This window comes from Sitophilus oryzae, unplaced genomic scaffold (assembly GCF_002938485.1).
Source record: "Sitophilus oryzae breed Bouriz unplaced genomic scaffold, Soryzae_2.0 scaffold_1394_pilon_pilon, whole genome shotgun sequence".
NCBI lineage: Eukaryota > Metazoa > Arthropoda > Insecta > Coleoptera > Curculionidae > Sitophilus > Sitophilus oryzae.
The window spans coordinates 253,248-274,332 of NW_022146053.1; the positions used below are offsets into that span (position 1 = coordinate 253,248).

Sequence of the window (21,085 nt, forward strand, 5' to 3'; positions counted from 1 at the left end):
TTTTATAAATGTTTAATAATTTTTTATAACCTTCTTTTTTCTTGTCGCGGTTGGAGTAGTCGTTTGACGAAATATCCCATAGTTCTGGCATTTCACGATAACTATCTATAAAACTTTGTAATATTTCTCGTTCACTTTTTGTTTCAATTTCAGATTCATCTTCCGAAAACAACGACGGCGATGTTCTGTCTTCCGCCATGGTTACAAATAAGCCATAGATTAAATAAACTAGTCAAATCTTGTCAATCATGCGACCTAACGGTTAATATATTGTCAATAATACTAGCTCCGCCTTTAATATTGACGAGTATTTTCAGGGACCTGAAAATCCATCAATATATTGAAAGTACATCAATATCTACGCTCAAACACTCAATAATATTATCAATAATCCAAAATATTGACAATATTATTGTTCGTGTGAGGGCCGCTTAAAGCAAAAAACAAATAGTTGAGAAAATTGTGAGTCCTTTCCAATTACTTTTATCCATTTTCAGTAGCCTTTATGCAAAATTTGTGCACGTGTCGAGTAAATTAATAAAAAAAATTGTAACTTTTTGAGTAATAGAGTAATAACTAGCTATGGAGGATCCTACTAAAGTTGAAGTTAATAAGATAATTAAGCATCGAGGTGTAATTAAGGGGAAACAAACACTTTTTAAAAATTATTTTGTGAATTTTAAGAATAGTGTGGCGGAGATTAGTCCCGAAGAAATAGAAAAAAAGTTAATTTTAGAGAATAGACCAGAGAAATTTAACATATTATTAACATTTTTTGGAGGAAGTTCAAGGCAAAATTGAGGTATTGGTTGACTCTTTTGAGGAGCAATTGAGCAAAAGATCTTTATTTGAAAATATTTATTTTAAATTGCATGCATAGTGTAAGCATAGTGTAAGTGTAAAATTGTGGAGGATTTAGTACCACTCCACAAGTGCATGAAAGTGTTGCTGGCAGCACTACTGCACCCACAATATTAAAGTTAAGGAATATGAGCCCTGTCCCAACATAAGATAAGAAGCCTCTATAAATGCCAGCGCCCGCTGCGGGGAAGCCAGATTAAGATTAAATTCTCATTAAGTACAGATCGATACTCTGCTCAAATTGTAACTTGTATTTTGTGTAATTGTCTAAGTTCACTGTTTGTAATAAAATAAATAATTTTTAAAAAAGCTATTTTTGCTTCCAAATTATTTAATTGGCGCTGCGAACAGGATAGTCAGAGGTAATCAGTTCATTACCGTGTATTTCAATACTCTGCTGGCTATTCGAAGACCCGAAGAAGTCCAAAGAAAATTCCTGCCCACTGCCTAGTATGAAGCTGCTGCTATCCGAGTAAGTTACATATTTTGTTTGGTTTTTTGGGAATATCTGAATTTTCTTTTTACTTTTTTCACCTCTTGTAATATTCTAGTGTTGGATTCTATTTATTTTGTTTTCCGCTTATTTAAAGACTAGAAATATTATTCGAAATTTATGAACACTACTATAGATCAATTATTACTTGAAGTCAGTCTTATCTCAATCTCTAAAAAAAATAATAATAATTCAATTAATCAATCTACAACCGTAAACATGACTGCTCCAGTTATTACGGATGAACAATTGAAAAGTTTTTGTCAAACTATTCCTTATTTTTCGCCTGAACAGAACGATACTTTATCGACTTTTATCGTAACCGTAGATGATATTATTAAATTGTTTGAATCTGGAACTTTTGCTATGTGCTCAAATGTACAAGTCCATTTGTTAAATCTCCACATCGTGAGTAAACTAAAAGACACAGCTCATACGTATATTACTTCGAATAAATTTCATAATTTTATTCCTGATTCTTTCGCTACTTGGAAAAATATACGTAAAGCTCTTTTAGAACAATTTGGTCAAGCCAAATCAGAAGACACCTTATTTAATGAATTACAAAACGAAAAACAAAAATTTAGCGAACATTATCGAGATTTTCACTTACGCCTTAACACGAAATTTAATATTTTAATGAAACATGTACAACTTGTCCATGATAATGAACAAAAAATTAAAACTCTAAAAGAAATTTATTCTACTGAAGCTCTGAAAACTTTTATCGCAGGTTTACAATCACCGTATCGAGAAACAGTCTATTATACCAACCCTCGTACATTACATGAATGTTTAGAACAATGCGAACGCTATTCTAATTTAATGTCTCGTTCACAAAGACCTTTCTCTCAAAATAATCATAGACCTTCTAATAACTATAATAGTAACCATCATAAATTTAAACCTAATTTTAACCCAAATAACAATAGAAATAACAACCTTAGTCAAAGAAATTTTCCTCCAAAACAATTACCTCAGCCACAACGCGACGCTATACAACAAATAAGAAATAATCAAAATTGGGAACCAATGTCCGCGAGAACAACATCTAATAGACAAAACATTCGCCAAAATCTTCACAATTTAGAAAATGACCATTTTTGCGATTCTTATCCTATTAACGATAATTCATTATATAATGCAGAATACGAAAATAATTACGATGATAGTTATAACGATTTACCTCAAATAACTTACGAGTTAGAAAATAATTATCCTGAACGAGAATATCAAGAATTTCTTGCTTGGAAAAACTCTAAAGAACAGAAAAACACCGAAAATTTTCCAATACAAGCCTCCTCGAGCAAAGACACGTCATAGAATTAAATAATCTTCATAATATTAAATTACCATTTATATTATTACCAAAATTAAAGTTAAAAATTTTAATAGACTCTGGAGCATCGGATTCCATTGTAAATCCCGAAATTGCAAAACGTTTTCCAAAAGAAATGCTTTTTAAAGAAAATTTTACTATTAAATCTGTCTTTACTACATTTAACAGTAACCAAAATATTAATCTCAATATATTTCAAGAATACAAAATAAATAACCCTGTAAAATTCCGTATACTTAAATGGCATGATAATTTGACGCTTTAATTGGCTCCAACGATTTAGAAAACTTAAAAGCTCAAATATGTTACAAAATAATACAATCAAACTAAATAATATCGTTATTCCATTTCAACTAGGAAATAGAAAAACAACTTAATCCCAGTTAATCAAATAGACGGATATGCTTATCTGCCCCAGACGATACTTAACGATAACTCTATTATACCTCCTTCGATACATAAAATCATTAATGGGCATATAGAGATACCCAACTTAATTATAAACGACCCTTTGATAAAACCGTTAGAAGTTCAAAATCTCAATAACTTTAATATCCGAACCACAAAAAAAACCGATAAACATTCTTTTGACCCTAATGTCATACGAACTAATCACTTAAACAACGAGGAAAAAGAAAAACTTATCTCTCTTTGTAAAAAATATTCTCATTTGTTACATAACGATAATAACAACTTGTCCGCTACAACACACACTAAACATTTTATCAGAACTAAAGATGAAGATCCTATATACACTAAAAGCTTTAGACATCCCCAAATGATGCAACAAGAAATAAAAAAACAGATAAATAAATTATTAGACCAAAAAATTATACGTCCTAGTATATCGCCATATTCCAGCCCGGTATGGATAGTTCCAAAGAAAGCTGATGCTTCTGGTGAAAAAAAATATCGTATGGTTATAGACTTCCGTAAATTAAATGAAAAAACCATCGAAGATAAATTTCCACTTCCGCGAATTGACGAAATACTTGACAATTTAGGAAAAGCCGCCTACTTCACATGCTTAGATTTGTCCCAAGGATTTCATCAAATTAAAATGCACCCTGAGTCAATAGAAAAAACAGCTTTTACTGTCCCTCAAGGACATTACGAATATTTACGAATGCCCTTTGGTCTCAAAAACGCCCCAAGCACTTTTCAACGCTTAATGAACGAAGTTTTAGCACCTCATATAAATAAAAGATGTTTTGTTTATATGGATGACATTATTATTTTTTCCAAGAGTTAATATTTGACTGTCTAACTACCGCAAATCTAAAAATACAATTAGATAAAAGTGAATTCCTTACAAAAAAGGTACAATTCTTAGGACATATTGTAACACCTGAGGGAATAACACCAAACCCTTCAAAAATCGAAGCAATCAAAAAATACCCTATTCCTAAAACTGTAAAAGAAATTAAATCGTTCCTTGGATTAATAGGATATTACAGACGTTTTATCCCAGACTTTGCAAAAATTACATTTCCTCTTAATAAATACACTCGAAAAAAGAAAAAATAGACATTACTAAAAACGAATACAAAGAAGCGTGTGAAAAATGTAAAGAATTAATTACTAATTCTCCAATACTAACATACCCCGATTTCTCTTTACCTTTTACCCTAACTACTGACGCGTCCGATATAGCGCTAGGTTCCGTACTTTCACAACAAAATAGACCAATTGCCTTTTACTCTAGAACACTTAATTCAGCGGAACGAAATTATTCGGTAATAGAGAAAGAATTATTATCTATCCTAGAAGGTGTAAAACATTTTAGACCCTATTTATACGGTAGACATTTCATTATATTAACTGATCATAATCCATTAGTATGGTTAGCAAAGTTGAAAACTCCTAACAGTCGCTTAATACGGTGGAAAATTAAATTAGACGAATATCAATTTGACATAAACATCTAAAAGGTTCAAGCAACTCTGTCGCCGACGCACTATCACGCATTGAAATAAATATACACCAGACAGATAAGGACGAGACAAACTCAATGACTCCTATGATTATAGACATAGAAAAAAATAAAGAAAACGAGACGCAGTAATCCGAAAATTCCTCTGAAGATTCTAATCAATTCTTATCTCAATTTTTAAAAATTAAATCACCTCGACCCTCTACCAGTGCTACGATTCATTCACAAGAAGAAAATATTTCTGCAGGACTCCCTATTTCTGAAAAATCAATAAATACGTTTAAAAACCAAATAATTATAAATATACGCAAAATTCTCGTTACGAATTTATAAAACGGTTCAACAAAGATATACATTTAATTTATTTAGAAAAAGATAATCTAGAAAATCAAATTCTTAATCAACTTATCGAAATAATAGACCCCACTAAAACGTATGGAATCTTTTTAACACAAAGAACTATTTTAAGACCTATTTTAGAACAATTATTACAAGAAAATTTCATGTCTGTAAATATTGCCCTCTGTCTGACAAAATTATTGGATATAGAAGACGAAAACGAACAAATAAACTATGTCAAAAATTACCATAATTTAAATCATAATGGAATTAATGGAACTTACTTACACCTAAAGAAATCTATATATTTTCCAAATATAAAAGATACAATTACAAAATATATTAATTCTTGCGATATATGTTTAAAGGCTAAATACGAAAGACACCCTTATAAAGTTCCTTTCGAAGGCCCTATGTTACCTACGAAATCTTTATACACTTTACATGTAGATGTATTCCATATTAAAGCTAAACTATTTTTAACAATAATTGACCCGTTTTCAAAATACGCTCAAGCATATCTAATAGAAAATCAAACTGCAATAACAATTCTAAATAAACTAAGACATTTTTTCTCACACCATAATTTCCCAAAAAGAATAGTATTCGACAGTGCGACTAATTTTAGTTCGAATGTAATCAATGAATATTTAAAATTATATAGAATAGAAAAACATGTAACTACTACCGCAAATTCTACTAGTAATTCCCCTGTAGAAAGATTACATTCTACCCTCTTAGAAAAACTAAGAGTTCTACAAATACAAAACCCCGACGAAAGAATAGACAATTTAATGACTACCGCAATTACTATCTATAATCAAAGTATTCATTCTTCAACTAATTTCACGCCTTTTACTTTATTATACGGCCCATACGAACATGAAGTACTGTTTGATAACGATCTAACGGTGTACGAAAATTACAATGAGAATAGGAGAAATGAACTACAACCTTTCTTAGAGCATGTATATAAAAATACGAAAGAAAAAATGACAAAAAACTTAACTGGTGCAAATCAATCTAGACAAGAACCCATTCCCGAAATAAATCCCGATACTACTGTATATAGAAATAAAAAACAAATTAACAAAAACGTACCTTATGAAAATATTAAAGTCACTCAACAAAATAAAACTCAAATTACTGGTTTAACTTTGGCTAATAGAAAAATAACAACAGATATAAAGAATATAAAACGAATAAGAAAACAGTAAATTCTCTTTTTCAGATTACTTCTCCTAACTTCCTTACTATATACCACTCAAGCGCAAGTTCAATTTTTCAACAATTTGAACGGATACTTTTAAGAAGAAACAGGAATACAATCAGAAAGAATCCAAAAACATAGATTTGTGCTTTCTCTTAGTTTAACTCGTATCAAAAGTTTAATCAACAAATTAAATATTGAAATTAACCATCCTATATTACAAAAACAATATAATAATTACTTAGAGGATATTAAGAATCAATTTTCTATCATTAGTCATGATCGCACTAAACGTGGATTAATAAACGGACTAGGTACTATAATCAAGTTTATAACTGGAAATCCAGATAATGACGACCTAAATTTAATAAATGAAAGTATCAAGAACAATAAACAACTTGATACGAAAACAATTACTACTGCAAAAAATATAGAAAACCAATTACATCACACTGTTCGTGAATTTAATCGCAATATTAACGAGATCAAGGATACACTTTATAATATTACTAATACCGAAAATGCCATTATAAATTATCAAATACTCAATAATCAGTTAGAACAAATTTTGAATTTCACTAAGAAAATAGTTATGACAATTACTTTATCTAAAGCTAATATAATCAACATAGAATTATTTGATATTTCCCAAATAAGTTCCCTTAAGGACATATTACTAAACAAATACGATATTAAACAAATAACATACTCAGATAAACACCCTTATAAACTTTAGGAATATTCTGAATTAATTACATACGTTCAACACTCAGAATTAAAAATGATATTAAAGATACCAATATTAGATAAATTCGAATATAAACTCAACGAGATATTTCCTATTCCAAATAAAAATGCAACACTGCTCTTAGCACCCACAAGATTTTATTCCAATGAAAAATGGTATACACACTGTTGGCATCTAGAAGACAAAAAATATGTATGTGAAAACCTTAAACCCGACCAGTGCAACCTTGTACAACCAGAAAAATGTACATACGCCAGTACCGATGTGAACCATTACTCGTACACATCATTAAAACAAACTATCATAAGTACCAAGGACCCACAAACCGAAAGCTGTCCTAGTCGAAAGATATGCGAAATCTACTTTATGCCTGTCGATTGTATCCAGACCCAAGAATTCGTTATTCCTGACTTAAAACCGACAGTAATAGAGGCTCGATATAAGTTAAAATTGCGAAATATATCAATTCCCGAAGGACACAGTTTAGAAGCCCTACAAGAAGATGTACCATTGCACCATTACATCTCATGGAGTTCGCTCCTTTTAGCGTGTCTAATTACCCTAATTATTTGTAGTCTCAGCATATATAAAAGAAAAAGGATCGAGACATTATTCCTGAAGCCACGTCCAACCAAGGAGTCCCTAACTTCAGTCTTAAGGGGGGAAGAGTTAAGGAATATGAGCCCTGTCCCAACATAAGATAAGAAGCCTCTATAAATGCCAGCGCCCGCTGCGGGGAAGCCAGATTAAGATTAAATTCTCATTAAGTACAGATCGATACTCTGCTCAAATTGTAACTTGTATTTTGTGTAATTGTCTAAGTTCACTGTTTGTAATAAAATAAATAATTTTTAAAAAAGCTATTTTTGCTTCCAAATTATTTAATTTTAATAACAATATTAACCATTTAAAACTTCCACCAATTAATTTGAAAAAATTTAATGGTGAATACAAAAATTGGATGGAGTTTAGAGACCTTTTTATTTTCCTCATTCACTCAAATGAGTGCATTGGCAAGGTACAGAAGTTTCACTACCTGCGTTCTTCGTTGGAGGAAGGAGCAGCATAGGTGATTCGAGGTGTTGAGACAACGGAGGAAAATTATTTCATCGCTTGGGATATGTCGTGCACAAGGTATGATAATAAGCGTGTATCGGTTCAAAATCACTTTAAATCAGTAGTTAATATGCCCAACTTTACATCAGAGTCTGCGAGTGAGCTTTACAAAATGGTTGATTCTATTTCTAAACATATTCAATCTTTAAAAATTCTTAATCAGCCGGTCCAACATTGGGATTCAATCCTAATTTTTCTGTTTTGTTCTAAGGTAAACAAAAAAACTGAGAGGGTGTGGGAAGAGAGGAAGGTGATGTCGGCAGATTTTAAGGCCATTTGTAATCAGGTGTAGTCGGAAAAGTGAGTTTCCCAGTTTACAGGGATTTTTGGATTTTTTTAAGGTAAGGCGGATTTGTTGGCGGGTTTGGAGTTAACAAGAATCAAAAAGGGTTCTGATGTAAGTGACAAGGTGGAAGGTAGAAGGTTTTGGAGAGGTGCAAAAAAGGATAGTTCATTTAGTTCTCGTTCCTTGACAGGAATTTCTGTGGTGTGTTCTTTTTGCAAAAATTTTCATAGTGTTGCAAACTGTCCGGAGTTTTAAAACTTCCTACTGAGTCTAGAGTAGCTAAAATCCAAGAGTTGAGGTTTTGCTTTAATTGCTTAAAATAGGGACATGGCAGCAAGTCATGTAATTCGAGTTCGTATCGAAAGTGTAACTTAAGGCATCATACTGCCCTTCATTACGATAGGTCTTCTTGTGAAGCTTCAAGTCAATCAAAGACTGAAGCTAGTGTATCTACTTCAAAAGATGATAGTCAAACCACTGAGCAGTGTTTGCATGGTACAAGTAGTGTCTTGGCGTTTAAACCGTCACATGTGTTTTTGCAAACTACTGTGATAGAGGTGTTGGATAATGTCGGAGTTCCTCAAAGGTGCAGGGAACTTTTGAACAGTGGGAGTGAAAGTAACTTTATTACAAGTGAATAGGCCTAAAAAAGTTTAATCTTCCAATAACAATTAAAGGTGTTGGAAAGAAGAGTTCTCATTTAAAATATAGGTGTTCTATGAATATTCAATCCTATTTTAGTGCTTTCCAGACAGATACCTCTTGTGTTGTGATACCAAAAATTAGTAGTACCTATCCTTCATTTAACATCAATGTGTCAATGTGATATTCTTTTAGAAAGCAGCTTGTATCTTGGTGTGTGTAGGGCAATTGTGTTGTATGTAGGGCAATTTCTTCTTGGTGCTAACTTACCAATACTTCAAAAGACGAAGTTAGGGTGTACAGATTAGGGATTGTTGTATTGTATTCTCTAATTTCTTTATTTCAGATTTTCTTTAAACTTATAAACGACTTGAAATATGATAGAAAACCTTAAACTTAATTTACTCTTATACATACTCTATCGTCTTTTTTTATTTCTTGCCTTTTTTTGAAATCTTACTACCAAACAGATAAGTTTAATTTTAGTTTTTAACTTTCCTTCATTATTTTTTTTTATTTTTTATTTTCTTGTATTATTTTTAAGTAACATAAATTCACAACCAACGTGGAGGAAGCATATCGAATTTTGAATAATTTTAATAACATAGAAAATATCTCCTGCTATGACTTTGACGATGTTGACAAGCAATTTGCTTTTGAACCAAAATTTTACAATATTACATTACAATATCAGAAGCTTGCGAGCACATTTTGATGAGCTTTGTGTAGTTATTGACAGACTGAATAAAAACAATAATATTTCAATTATTGTTTTAACCGAAACTTGGGCTATTAATGATCCAGCTTCGCCCAATATAAAGGGTTTTAGTTTATTTTATAACGGGCGATCTTATAATAAATGTGATGGAGTGGTGATGTATGTGAATGAAAAGTTTGTGGCTGATGCGAGGGTGGTAGTTCTTGGCGATATAAAAATACTTGAATGTAGGGTTGACCTGTCACTTTTTACATTGGGCGTAGTAGGAATATATAGACCGAATTCTACAGATAAAATGAACTTCATAGAAAATTTGGATGACTATCTTGGTAACTATATTAAAGATCACATAACTATTCTTGTGGGAGATTTTAATATTGACATAAACCCAAACAATGTACTTAATCTAAACTCAATAAGATATACTAGCATGTTAAACAAAAATGGATTCACTCCCCAAGTGAACCTACCGACAAGAGTTGAATCTGATTCCGCAACGACCATAGACCATATCTCTGTTTATAATAATTTGAAGCACAATAAAAACAATGTAGATTTTAAAACTATTATATTTGAAAACAATTTAACTGATCATTACCCTTTAATTTATAATATTCAGTATAACGGAATTAAAAATTCAAGCCAGGCTACAGAACCAAAGACAATAAATAAAATAAATTATGAAGTTTTAAATGAAATGCTGTTGAGTCTGAAATGGGACGATGTTTTTTCTTGTACAGAATTCATATACAATGTTTCTTAAACCGACAGACCATTTGGAAATTGAAGAAATAATTGGCTCTCTTAGAAATGATTCATCACCTGGTAAAGATAAAATAGCAATTAAAACTCTTCAATCCATCAAAAATGTAATTTCAAAACCTCTAGCATATATCATAAATTTAATATTTGAAACATCACTAGTACCAACGCAATATAAAGAAAGTATTGTTATTCCTATATTCAAAGATGGAAATAAAATGGAAATGACTAATTATCGCCCTATCTCATTACTAAATGGTCTGTCAAAAATTTTTGAAAAAAGCCTTAACAAGAGACTGACATCTTTTTAAACGAACATAAAATTATATCAAATTGTCAGTTTAGTTTTCAGAAGGGAATTAGCACTGAACAACCACTTCAGATTCTAATAGAAAACATACTGAGTAATTTTAATAGTAACAAAAAGACCATTGGTATTTTTCTTGATTTACAAAAAGCATTTGATACTGTGAATCACAGCAGATTACTGGAAAAACTTAACAATATAGGTATTAGAGGTAAAATTTGTTCACTATTTAAAAGTTATTTGACAGAAAGATATCAACAGGTACACATAAACGGGATACTCAGCAACACAAAAATTATAAAAACTGGGATTCCACAGGGAACTATACCGGGACCTACCCTATTTCTTATATTTATCAATGATTTATTAAACTATAATGAATGTAAAATTATTTCTTATGCGGATGATACGATTTTGCTTTGTGAAGATTTTTCATGGGAAAGGACGTGGAACAAAGCTCAAGTCTCACTGCAAGACGTGAAAGAATGGCTGGATGCTAATAGACTGAGTTTAAATGTCTCAAAAACTAAATATATGGCTTTCTCACCGACTGCTGCAGGGCAAAGTAGACAATTGGGTCCCATGTATATTAAAGGTTTTAATGACGGAGTAATCCAAACTAATGTTGTGAAATGAAATGAAACTAATGTTGTGAATAAAAAGTGTATTCATCGATCACTACTTAAAATGGACTTTCCATATAGATTATCTGGCTAAAAGAATCAGAAAGCTTATATACAGATTTTATCAATTACGCAATGTACTAGCTCAAAAACTACTTATTATCGTTTATAGCAGCTTAGCCGAATCAATTCTTAGTTACGGCATATCTGTTTGGGGTTCACACTAAAACGTATGAAACCACACTAAAAAAGTTACAAGTTTGTCAGAATTTTATCATACGCGTCATATTCAAGATTAAAAGTAGAGTAAGTGCAAGAGATATCTATACAACAAATTGTATCCTGAATGTAAGAGGTCTATATATTAAATCTATATTAATATTAATACACTCGAAGAACAATCTGTATCATGCGCACCACTCACACAATACCAGAAGTCAAGCTGCACACTGACTTCTATAGATCGTGTTAGTAAATCAGTCTGCCAAAAAAGTATATCTTATAATTGAATAAAATTATATAACAGTTTACCTTCGTTATACAGGAGATATTCTAGCCGTATTTTCAAAAAGAACATTAAATCTTATATAGTTGTCAATTATGTGCTAATGCACTCCATGTTGGTCTAGGACAAACCATTATTATCAACCTTTAGAATTATAGCTTGTATACTTTTATTACATATTTATAATGTTTTTTTTCTCTTTCTTTCTGCGTGTAGTTAACTTTTAATAAGAAAGTAACTCTCAAAACAAGGCACAACACAAGACATTGTCTTAGGTACCTTTACTAAAGAAACGGCTGTTATTTTATGTACTAATCTAAAAGTTAAAAGTTTATTATTTATTATTTATTTAGGGTGGGTTATAGGTGGTGAGTTTCCAGGATCATCTTCACTGGTGTAGTGCTGCCATTTTTCATCCAATGTGAACGTGGAGGAGAACCTGTCAAAATTCTGGCAACTGGAAGAGGTTCCTGGTCCTAAACAAATATTTTCTTCTGATGAAATTCTGTGTGAAGACATATTTTCTAAAACTACTCTTCGAAGTGAAGAAGGTAGATTTGTAGTGCAAATACCATTAAAAAAGACCACTTAATTAATTAATTAAGGGGGTTATTTGTCTTTTGAAAAGCCTTGTGATTCTTCGGAATTGAACATTTTTTGTTTAGATGAAAATATTGGTGTGTTAGAGTATTGGCATATAGACATGATACTACCAATCTTTTAAGTTTATAAAACTTCTTGATGAGTGTTTCATATTACTAAGACAAGGCGTTGTGAATTTAGTATTTAGTTAATTAACATATAAGTTACATTAAATTATTAATACATGAGTTGTTAAGTTTTTAGCACGACCGCGTTCTTCTTCTAAATTTAAACATAACCTAACCTAAGCTAACTTCATTACATTCAAATAGGGATGGACGACAGTGTCGATACAACTTAAAGTTATTAGCACATACATATGTGACATCTCCTTTCCTTTAAATACATTTAAAAAAACTTAAACAATTTTAATTCACAAAATAAACAATTTATTAACTAATCTCTAAACCGAGCAGGTTTATTAATAACTCTACCACATGTTTTTAACAACATGGTACTAGTGGTAGTATTATCATTACCACTAGGAGTACTAGGTAAAGCAAAATTATAAAATGATGCACTATCATCATTTTCAAAACTAGGCGTTAAAGGTCAAGTTTCAGGTATTAAAGGTAATGTTTCTGAATTATCAAATTATAAAACAGATGGTAGAGGCAGATTTGGTAAACATCTAATGAAACTAGAATTCCTTCTAAGGTTACGTCCAAATCTATCTCTAATAATATATAAGACCTTGGAGTTTGACACTTACCTACTATTTCCCCCGCTTCCCAGCATCCTTGCTCCTCTTTCTTAAAAATCCGTAAGCCGGTGACTCGTGTCCGAGTTTCAATAGAACATCTAATTGCGCCGTGAGTGTACCCTCCGATGGCTGTGGAGTCCTATTCTGGAGGTTATTATGCGGCTGCACTCTGGACATGGAAAGTGCCCAGGGACTGGATGATATCTATTACGAGGGCGAGGGTCCTCATACTTGTGTACTACTTGTCTCCATTTTGGACGGTCAAGACTGATATTTTCCCAGTTGTTATTACTATTGACGCTTTTTAGAGTTTCATGTAGTACATCTTTATAACGTAGTTTTTGACCGCCGTGTTTTCTGCTACCTTGCGCTAGTTCGCCATAGAGAATGTTTTTTTCTAGTCTGCCATCGTCCAGCCTCGACAGGTGACCAAAGACTCAAACCAAATCCATCGTAGGCGAGCTCTACCAATCAGAATTTCAATAGGAACACATTTTACTCTGCAATGTACCACTTCGTTGGAAATCCTGTGATACCATTTTATCTTCATTATTTGCCTTAGGTGACTTTGTTGTAACCGCTCTAAACTCTTTATATGCTTCTTATATGGGACCCACGTTTCACTTCCGTAAATTAAAGTTGGAATAATAACTGCACGGTACACACTAAGTTTCACATCGAGGGAGAGATCATTGTTTTCAAAGGCCCTCCTGCGTAGTTTAAAGTAAGCCTTGGTGGCAGCACTTATTCTGTTTCGTATTTCAGCGTCTATGTTTCTTTTGTTATTAAGCATACTACCCAAATAGCAAAAGCAATCAACCTCCTCAAGCCTTCTGCCCGACACGAGCAACTCGGTTTGCGGTAGCTCGCCAGAAAGTGTTGACATTATTTTGGTTTTCTTAATGTTTATTTGTAGTCCCATTGCCTCATACGCCCATATATACATGTCCAGTATTTGTTGTAGAGTTTCAGGGTCATTAGCTATTAGTGCACAATCGTATGCATACATTAATTCTGTGACGTACCTAACTGTTCGATATCGGACAGCCAGGCCTCTTTCCTGTAACTTCTACCATCATCATTAGGGCTGTTATAAAGATATTGAAAAGTACAGGTGCCAGGACACAACCCTGTCTTACACCGCTGTTTGTTTCAAATTGGTCTGTTAGGGCATCATTGAATGATACCTCGGCTCTGTTGTTTACATGCAGACTTTTAACCATTTTTTAGGTTAACCATATTTTGCGGTATGCTAAATTTTGACATAATTGACCAGAGTGCATCCCTATTGACCGTATCGAATGCCGTAGTTATGTCGATAAAAGCAAAATGTACGTTTTGCTGTTGTTCGATAGCTTTCTCTTGAATCTGACGAAGGCAGAAGACCATATTTACAGTTGATCTTCTCGGTCGAAAGCCACTCTGAGAGTCAGGTATGAGTTTGTCTACATAGGGCATCATTCTATTTATTATTATTTTTCCTAGGATTTTTCCTGCAACAGCCAGTAGAGAGATTCCTCTGTAATTTCCGCATTCGGTTTTGTCTCCCTTATTTTTATAGAGGCTAATGATTATTGAGTCCCTAAAATCATGGGGTACTGATTCTCGCTCCCAGATAACGGTAAACAGATTTTCAAGATGGGGCATTAATTCCGGTGTCAGTGCCTTGTAAATTTCAGCAGGAATTGAGTCCTTTCCGGGAGCTTTGTTGTTTTTTAAAGATGCGATTGCATCAGCGATTTCTTCTCGTGCAAGTGGGACGGATAAGAAGTTTGCAGTGTCGTATTGAGGCAACCAGTCATAAACTTCCTGGTCAATATTTGAGTTTTGATTCAGGACTAGCGAAAAATGTTCCTTCCACCTGTGACGAATTTCAGTTTCATTTTTCAGTAGTTCGCCGTTTACGTCCCGTATTAAAGAAGAGCGATTTACAGGGCCGTATACTTCCCTCAGAGCTTGGAAAAAACGCCTACTATCGTTGTTGTCAGCGTAAGTCTGAATTTTATTAGCTTTGCTTTTCCACCAAGAATTTTTGGCTGCCCTGATTGTTTTTTTGAGCTTCGTGTTTAGCAGTTGCAAAATGCTTCTGGGCTTGTCTGCACTCGGGGTTATTCACGAGGCCGGTGTGTGCTTTTCTTTTGAGCTCAAGGGCGGATTCTATTTCCTCAGCTTTATCCCTGAACCAGTCCTTATTGCATCTTACTGTTTCCCCTAGACTCTTTTCACATTCAGATTGTATGGCGTCCCGAATGTTTATCCAAATATGTTCAGGGTCATCGCTATCTGTGTCTGTAGCCCTTGTAAGAGTTTCGGAGATCCTGAGGCCTAGCTCTGATCTTATGTTTGGATCTGCCAATTTGGCAGTGTTTATAACTTTCCTTTTAGAGGGTTTTCTTATGCACGAGTATTTTGGTCGGACAGTTATCGCCATTTTCGATGTAAGTATTCTGTGGTCTGTCCAGCACTCTACGTCCACTCAGGCCTTAGTATCAAGGACTTCTTTAAGGTCTCTTTGCCTCACAATGACGTGGTCAAGTTGATGCCAGTGCTTAGATCTAGGACGTTGCCAAGTGCCTTTAAATTTGTCATTGTGCATAAATAAGGTGTTTGTTATCGTAAGGCCATGCCAACACTTGGTTAGTAAAAGCTCTCCATTAGCGTTCATATTGCCTATTCCATGTTTTCCGATTACTTTCTCCCAGATGTTATGTTCACGACCTACTCGGGCGTTAAAATCGTCCATCAGGATCAATCGATCTTGTATAGGTGTTTTATTTAAAACTTCCTCTAAAGATTGGTAAAAAGCATCAGTGATTTCTGGATCAGCCTTCAGAGTTGGAGCATAAACGCTAATTACCGTAACAAATTTATTGTGCCCTATTGGATATCGGAGAGTCATAAGCCTCTCAGAGATTGCTTGCGGCGCCTGTTGCAATTTGGTAGCTAAATTATTTTTTATTGCAAAGCCAACTCCGTGCAGTTTTTTATTCTGATCTTCTGGGTACCCTTTCCAATAGAATGTATATTCGTTCTCAGCAAGACATCCTTCCCCAGGTAGTCTTGTTTCCGAAATGGCCGCAATATCCACATTGAGTCGATACAGCTCTTTGGAGACAATAGCAGTTCTTCTTTCAGGATGTTTCGATTGGCGAGAGTCACAAAGACTCCTAACGTTCCACGCTGCGAAGGTAAACAGTTTGCGTCTTTTTGTACTTCTTAATCGAAAATTCTCCTGCGCAAGCACCTTCCCCCGGAGATCCGATCGGGAAGGTATTTTACCTCCGGAATATTTTGTCTCGCGCAGAGGATTCATCTTGACTTTGATTGGAGATGTTCGGCTGTGTAACATAATTAGAAAACCAAGACGGTTACACCGCCGCTTGGTTGCGGCAGAGGACAGAAAGTTGGTTCCAATGGCACAGACTGGCCGCGACGACTGGCCTTTCGGTCCTCATGACAAAGCCGCGTGAGATGCCATTTCCTGCGACTCACTTCGCGACTCTGTTGGACGGAACCACGGCATACTAGGGTTACACCGCCCCGACACGGTAGTCAGAGCCTCGTCTGTTAAAACAGGGTATACCGCGAGAAGGTGAGGTTGACAATTGAGCAGAGTAGGCTTTAAGTTGCGCACCGCTACCCCTTATACCCCCCTTCTTAAAAATAATGCCATCTCCAACAATAAACTCAGAACGAGAAACAGCAGGTCTATCATAATATTTTTTATTTGAATTTTTCCTAGCAAAATTATTATTTTTTGTATTTAGTAGTAATTTGGATTAAAAGATATTTTATTTTTTAAAAGATTTCCAGATAATGGTAATGTAGGACGAACAAAATTTCCAAATACTATTTCTGCTTTTGAAACATTTATTTTTGCCAACGGAGTATTTCGGTATTCTAATAGTGCCTTAGAAATATCAGAATTTGTTTCAGAACATTTTCTTAGAATATTTTTGCAAATACCTTTCGGCAAGACCATTTGATTTGGGATATCGTGGACTGGAAGTTTTAATTTGAAGTTCCCAACTTTTACTGAAATTTTTAAATTCAAAACTGTTAAAAGGGTTATTGTCAGCAATAAATATAACAGGAAAACCAAATTAAGAAAAAATATTTTTTAAAACTTTAATTATTTCTTTTGCTGTTTTAGATTCTAACTTTACAAGCTCTATCCAATTACTAAAATAGTCAACTAAAACACACCTTGTAAAAAGGTATATTGAACCTTTCATGAGGAATAAGAGGTTATTTTTTAGGTGAACGTGAATATTTTAAACATGGACATTTAGAAATCAGATTTTCAATTTCAGAACTTAATCCTGGCCAATAAAAAATTTTCCTTGCCCTGGTTTTAGTTTTTTCAATACCAAAATGACCTTTGTGTAATTTATTTAACATTAATGCCCTACTATTTTTAGGAATAACTAAAGTGTCATTGAAAAATATAAGATTATTATTAATATAAAGGTCTCCTCTAATTTTATAAAATGTAGAAAGCTCTTGTGAAAAATATTTTTATTTTTTCTGACTACCGTTTATTTAAATTTGTGCCATCGAGAATATTATCTACCAGTAATGTATCAATTACAGAATACTCGGTTTCCGACCCAGAATTATCTTTTATCTCATCAACTCTCTTTTTATTATCACTAATACTACCCTATTAAAGTTTTTATTACTCACATTTTGTTTCTTAAACTTACACCCTACAGCGAAATGATTGTGCTTACCACAGTTTACACAAACTTTACCATAAGCTGGAGACATCTTTTTCCCATATCTCTGACCACATTTTAAGCACTTAGTAGGTTTCCTCATTTCCTGTTGATGTTCAATATCTATATGGGAACCCAAAATATTTTCTTAGACTATACCTACAAGATACCTACAATTTGTTTCAGGAAGTACCGAAACAATCCGGATACTTCCTCAGATATGGATTATAATTTGTTTAATCTAATATGTATTTTGTCAAATTTAAATTCATTTTATTCGCCTTATGATCAAAAAGTTTGGCAGTAGTTTCGTAATTTTTTTGATAGAAAGTAGCATTTTTAAGGCTAGTTATATTCTGTAAAAAATTAGTCAGAAAGTCACCCACGAACTTACTTGGCTCGACCTGCAAAACCCTATTTTCCGGTCGTGTAGCGTAAACAGCTATTAAAATTAACATTTTTCTAAAATATAGGCCATCAAAATCTAAAATAGAAATGCAAAATATTTTCTAATTTTAGATTTTAGACAATACCTACAAGAAACAACTGTGCATGGATGCAGGAAAAGAAGCGAAGCGAGCATTCATGGACTGTGGTGAAATTTGTATGTGATAGCCAGAGATATAGACTTAAGGAGATCGCGCTTCGACGAGTGCGCATCCAATTTTAGTGGGACGATCAGATGGGCGCCATTGTCTACTCCCGCCGTCGAATTTCGGTACGTTTATCGATCGATAATCAACAAATACCTAACCTCTGAGTCAGCTGGCGTCAGTTTTGGTTTTGGTTTTGGATTTTGGATGAGTTTTTGCTTATTTGTTGTGCGAATTTACGTGTTTTCTCCTTAGATTAAGAATAAGTTTTCTCCTGTTTTTCATTTTAATATTAGTTCGTTAGTTAGTTTAGCATTTTAATAGTTAGTTAGTGTTAATATAATTCTTTTCTTAATATAGTTCGTTAGTGTTAATATAGTTCAATGGCTTTCTGGCCGGTAAAAGACTGTAAAAACAATAAAAAAATTAGAAAAGAGGGAATCAGTTTTCATAAGTAAGTGGTTAAATAAATGTGTGGACAATAAAATGTGTTGTTTTTTGGTAACAGTTTTTTCTTTATTAGTGTCCCGAAAAGAGACAATGACCTCCAAAAGCAATGGCTGGATATATTGGGAATAGATCACAAAAATTGGAAGTGGAGCAAAAATATTGTTGTTTGTTTTAAAGAAGAGGATATTGTAAAAGGGGGTGTTAAACGTTTTTTAAAACCAAATGTTGTTCCAACTTGCAACCTACGTATGGCGGTTCTAGAATCAAAAAACGAGTCTTTTTGTACTCAAGCTGAAGCTTCTACAAGTCGAATGGAGTCAACTGCGTCTTTTATTCGGGAATCAACACCATCAACAGATGAAAGCAAAAAAACAAGGAAACAAATTAGAAGAAAACGCAAGTTAGAACCAAGGTAGGTATTTAAAACATGAACATATTATATTCAAGTGAATATTTATTTAACCATTTTTATTTATGCAGTGGCAATTCATCCAAAAGTTTCAGTACTAGCACAAGGACTGACAGTAGTACAAAAAGAAGAAAAGTTCGGTTAGTTAAAGCGTTCCATTCTTACAGGTAAATTATTTATTTACTATCACACAAATGCTGTTTATATATGTAGGATAGTGCATAATAATATTTGTTTTTGTTTTAGTATGTCTCCAAATAGAGAAAGAACAGAAAATTATAATTTAAAAATAAAACAACAAACATATAGACGCAAATTATATAATGCAAACAGAAAAATTAAGTTGTTGAAGAAAAATGTTTTAAATATGTCTATTATAATGGAGTCTCTTAAAAATAATAAGAACATATCTTATAATGCTGCAGAACATTTAGAACTGACATACAGTAGTGTACCCCATTTGCTAATGAGTAGATATTTAAAAAAATATTAGTAATGAAACAGTTACTCACGAAGCATACCCTGCAGTTTTAAGAGAATTTGCAGCTACATTACAATTCTATTCTAGTAAAGCTTATGAAGAGGTTCGTAGCCAGTTTGCTCTTGCGTTACCACATCAAGCTACTATTAGGGAATGGTATAAGAACATAAACTGTGAACCGGGTTTTATATCCACAGCTTTTAATGTTCTTAAGAATAAAGTGGAGGAGGCACTAATATTAAATAGACATATTATTTGTTCACTAGTATTAGATGAAATTTCTATAAAAAAACAGATAGAATCTGATGGACATCAAATGTGGGGATACGTAAATGTTGGCATTGGAACAAAAAATGACGCACTACAACCAGCTAGTGAAGCATTAGTGCTTATGGTTGTATCCCACACAGGCCATTGGAAATTGCCTATTGCCTATTTTTTTATAGCTTCATTAAATGCAAGTAGTATAGCTAGCGGGATACTGGATCAATTTTTGCTCGATGGCATGTTTTCCATCAGCATCGATCCCTGAGCCGAAGAAGTATTGACCTTGATTAATTTGAAGGTCATTTCTAAAGAGATAATGTTTGTGTGGGTAGTTCTTGTAAATTTACCGGAGGCTGTTGAAAAGGGCCTTAATATAATTGTTAGGGGTGTGGGTGAGGGTAGGTTTTTAAGGGTAAGCATGAGGGTACTGCAAATGCTGCTTTGCCAGATCTAAATAAGTAGATTTAGGGAGTTTGCATATATGCCATGTTATAAGAGTTACATAGGTTGGGGTGCTATAGACGAGAAATTTCCTTAAAATTTAGGAAAATGCCATGTTGTTGTTGTGTGTGCGATAACGTTTAAAAGGTTAAAGGTTATCAATAAGAATATTGCAGGCGATGATGCAATCAATAATAATACTAATTTTATCTTGTTTATGTTATTTCTAAATATTGTGATAAGTTATTATTGTGTCCGAGAGATCAAGGGGTCGGGTTTTATCAGTAAATATTGCGATAAGGATGTTTTTCGCTGTTACTCATAGTGCGAGCCAAGCCTAGCCTTGTGAAATATATTTTATAAGAAAAGATAGATTAAATTATAAGCACATTTATTTTTATATTAATATTTTCTATAAATATTACAATATCTAATTTAATGAATATAGTTTTTGCAATAGTTTAATGTTGTAAATTACTGTATTTCTTTCTGTATCTAA

The 21,085-nt window shown here is 33.2% G+C and overlaps 1 protein-coding gene across 1 annotated transcript; it reads right to left on the minus strand.

The window, feature by feature from the left end:
* Positions 1–15,703: 15,703 nt before the first annotated feature.
* LOC115875715 (craniofacial development protein 2-like) lies at positions 15,704–16,540 on the minus strand. Its single transcript, XM_030891228.1, has one exon. The coding sequence runs from the start codon at positions 16,538–16,540 to the stop codon at positions 15,704–15,706; it is 837 nt and encodes a 278-aa protein (XP_030747088.1).
* Positions 16,541–21,085: the final 4,545 nt, after the last annotated feature.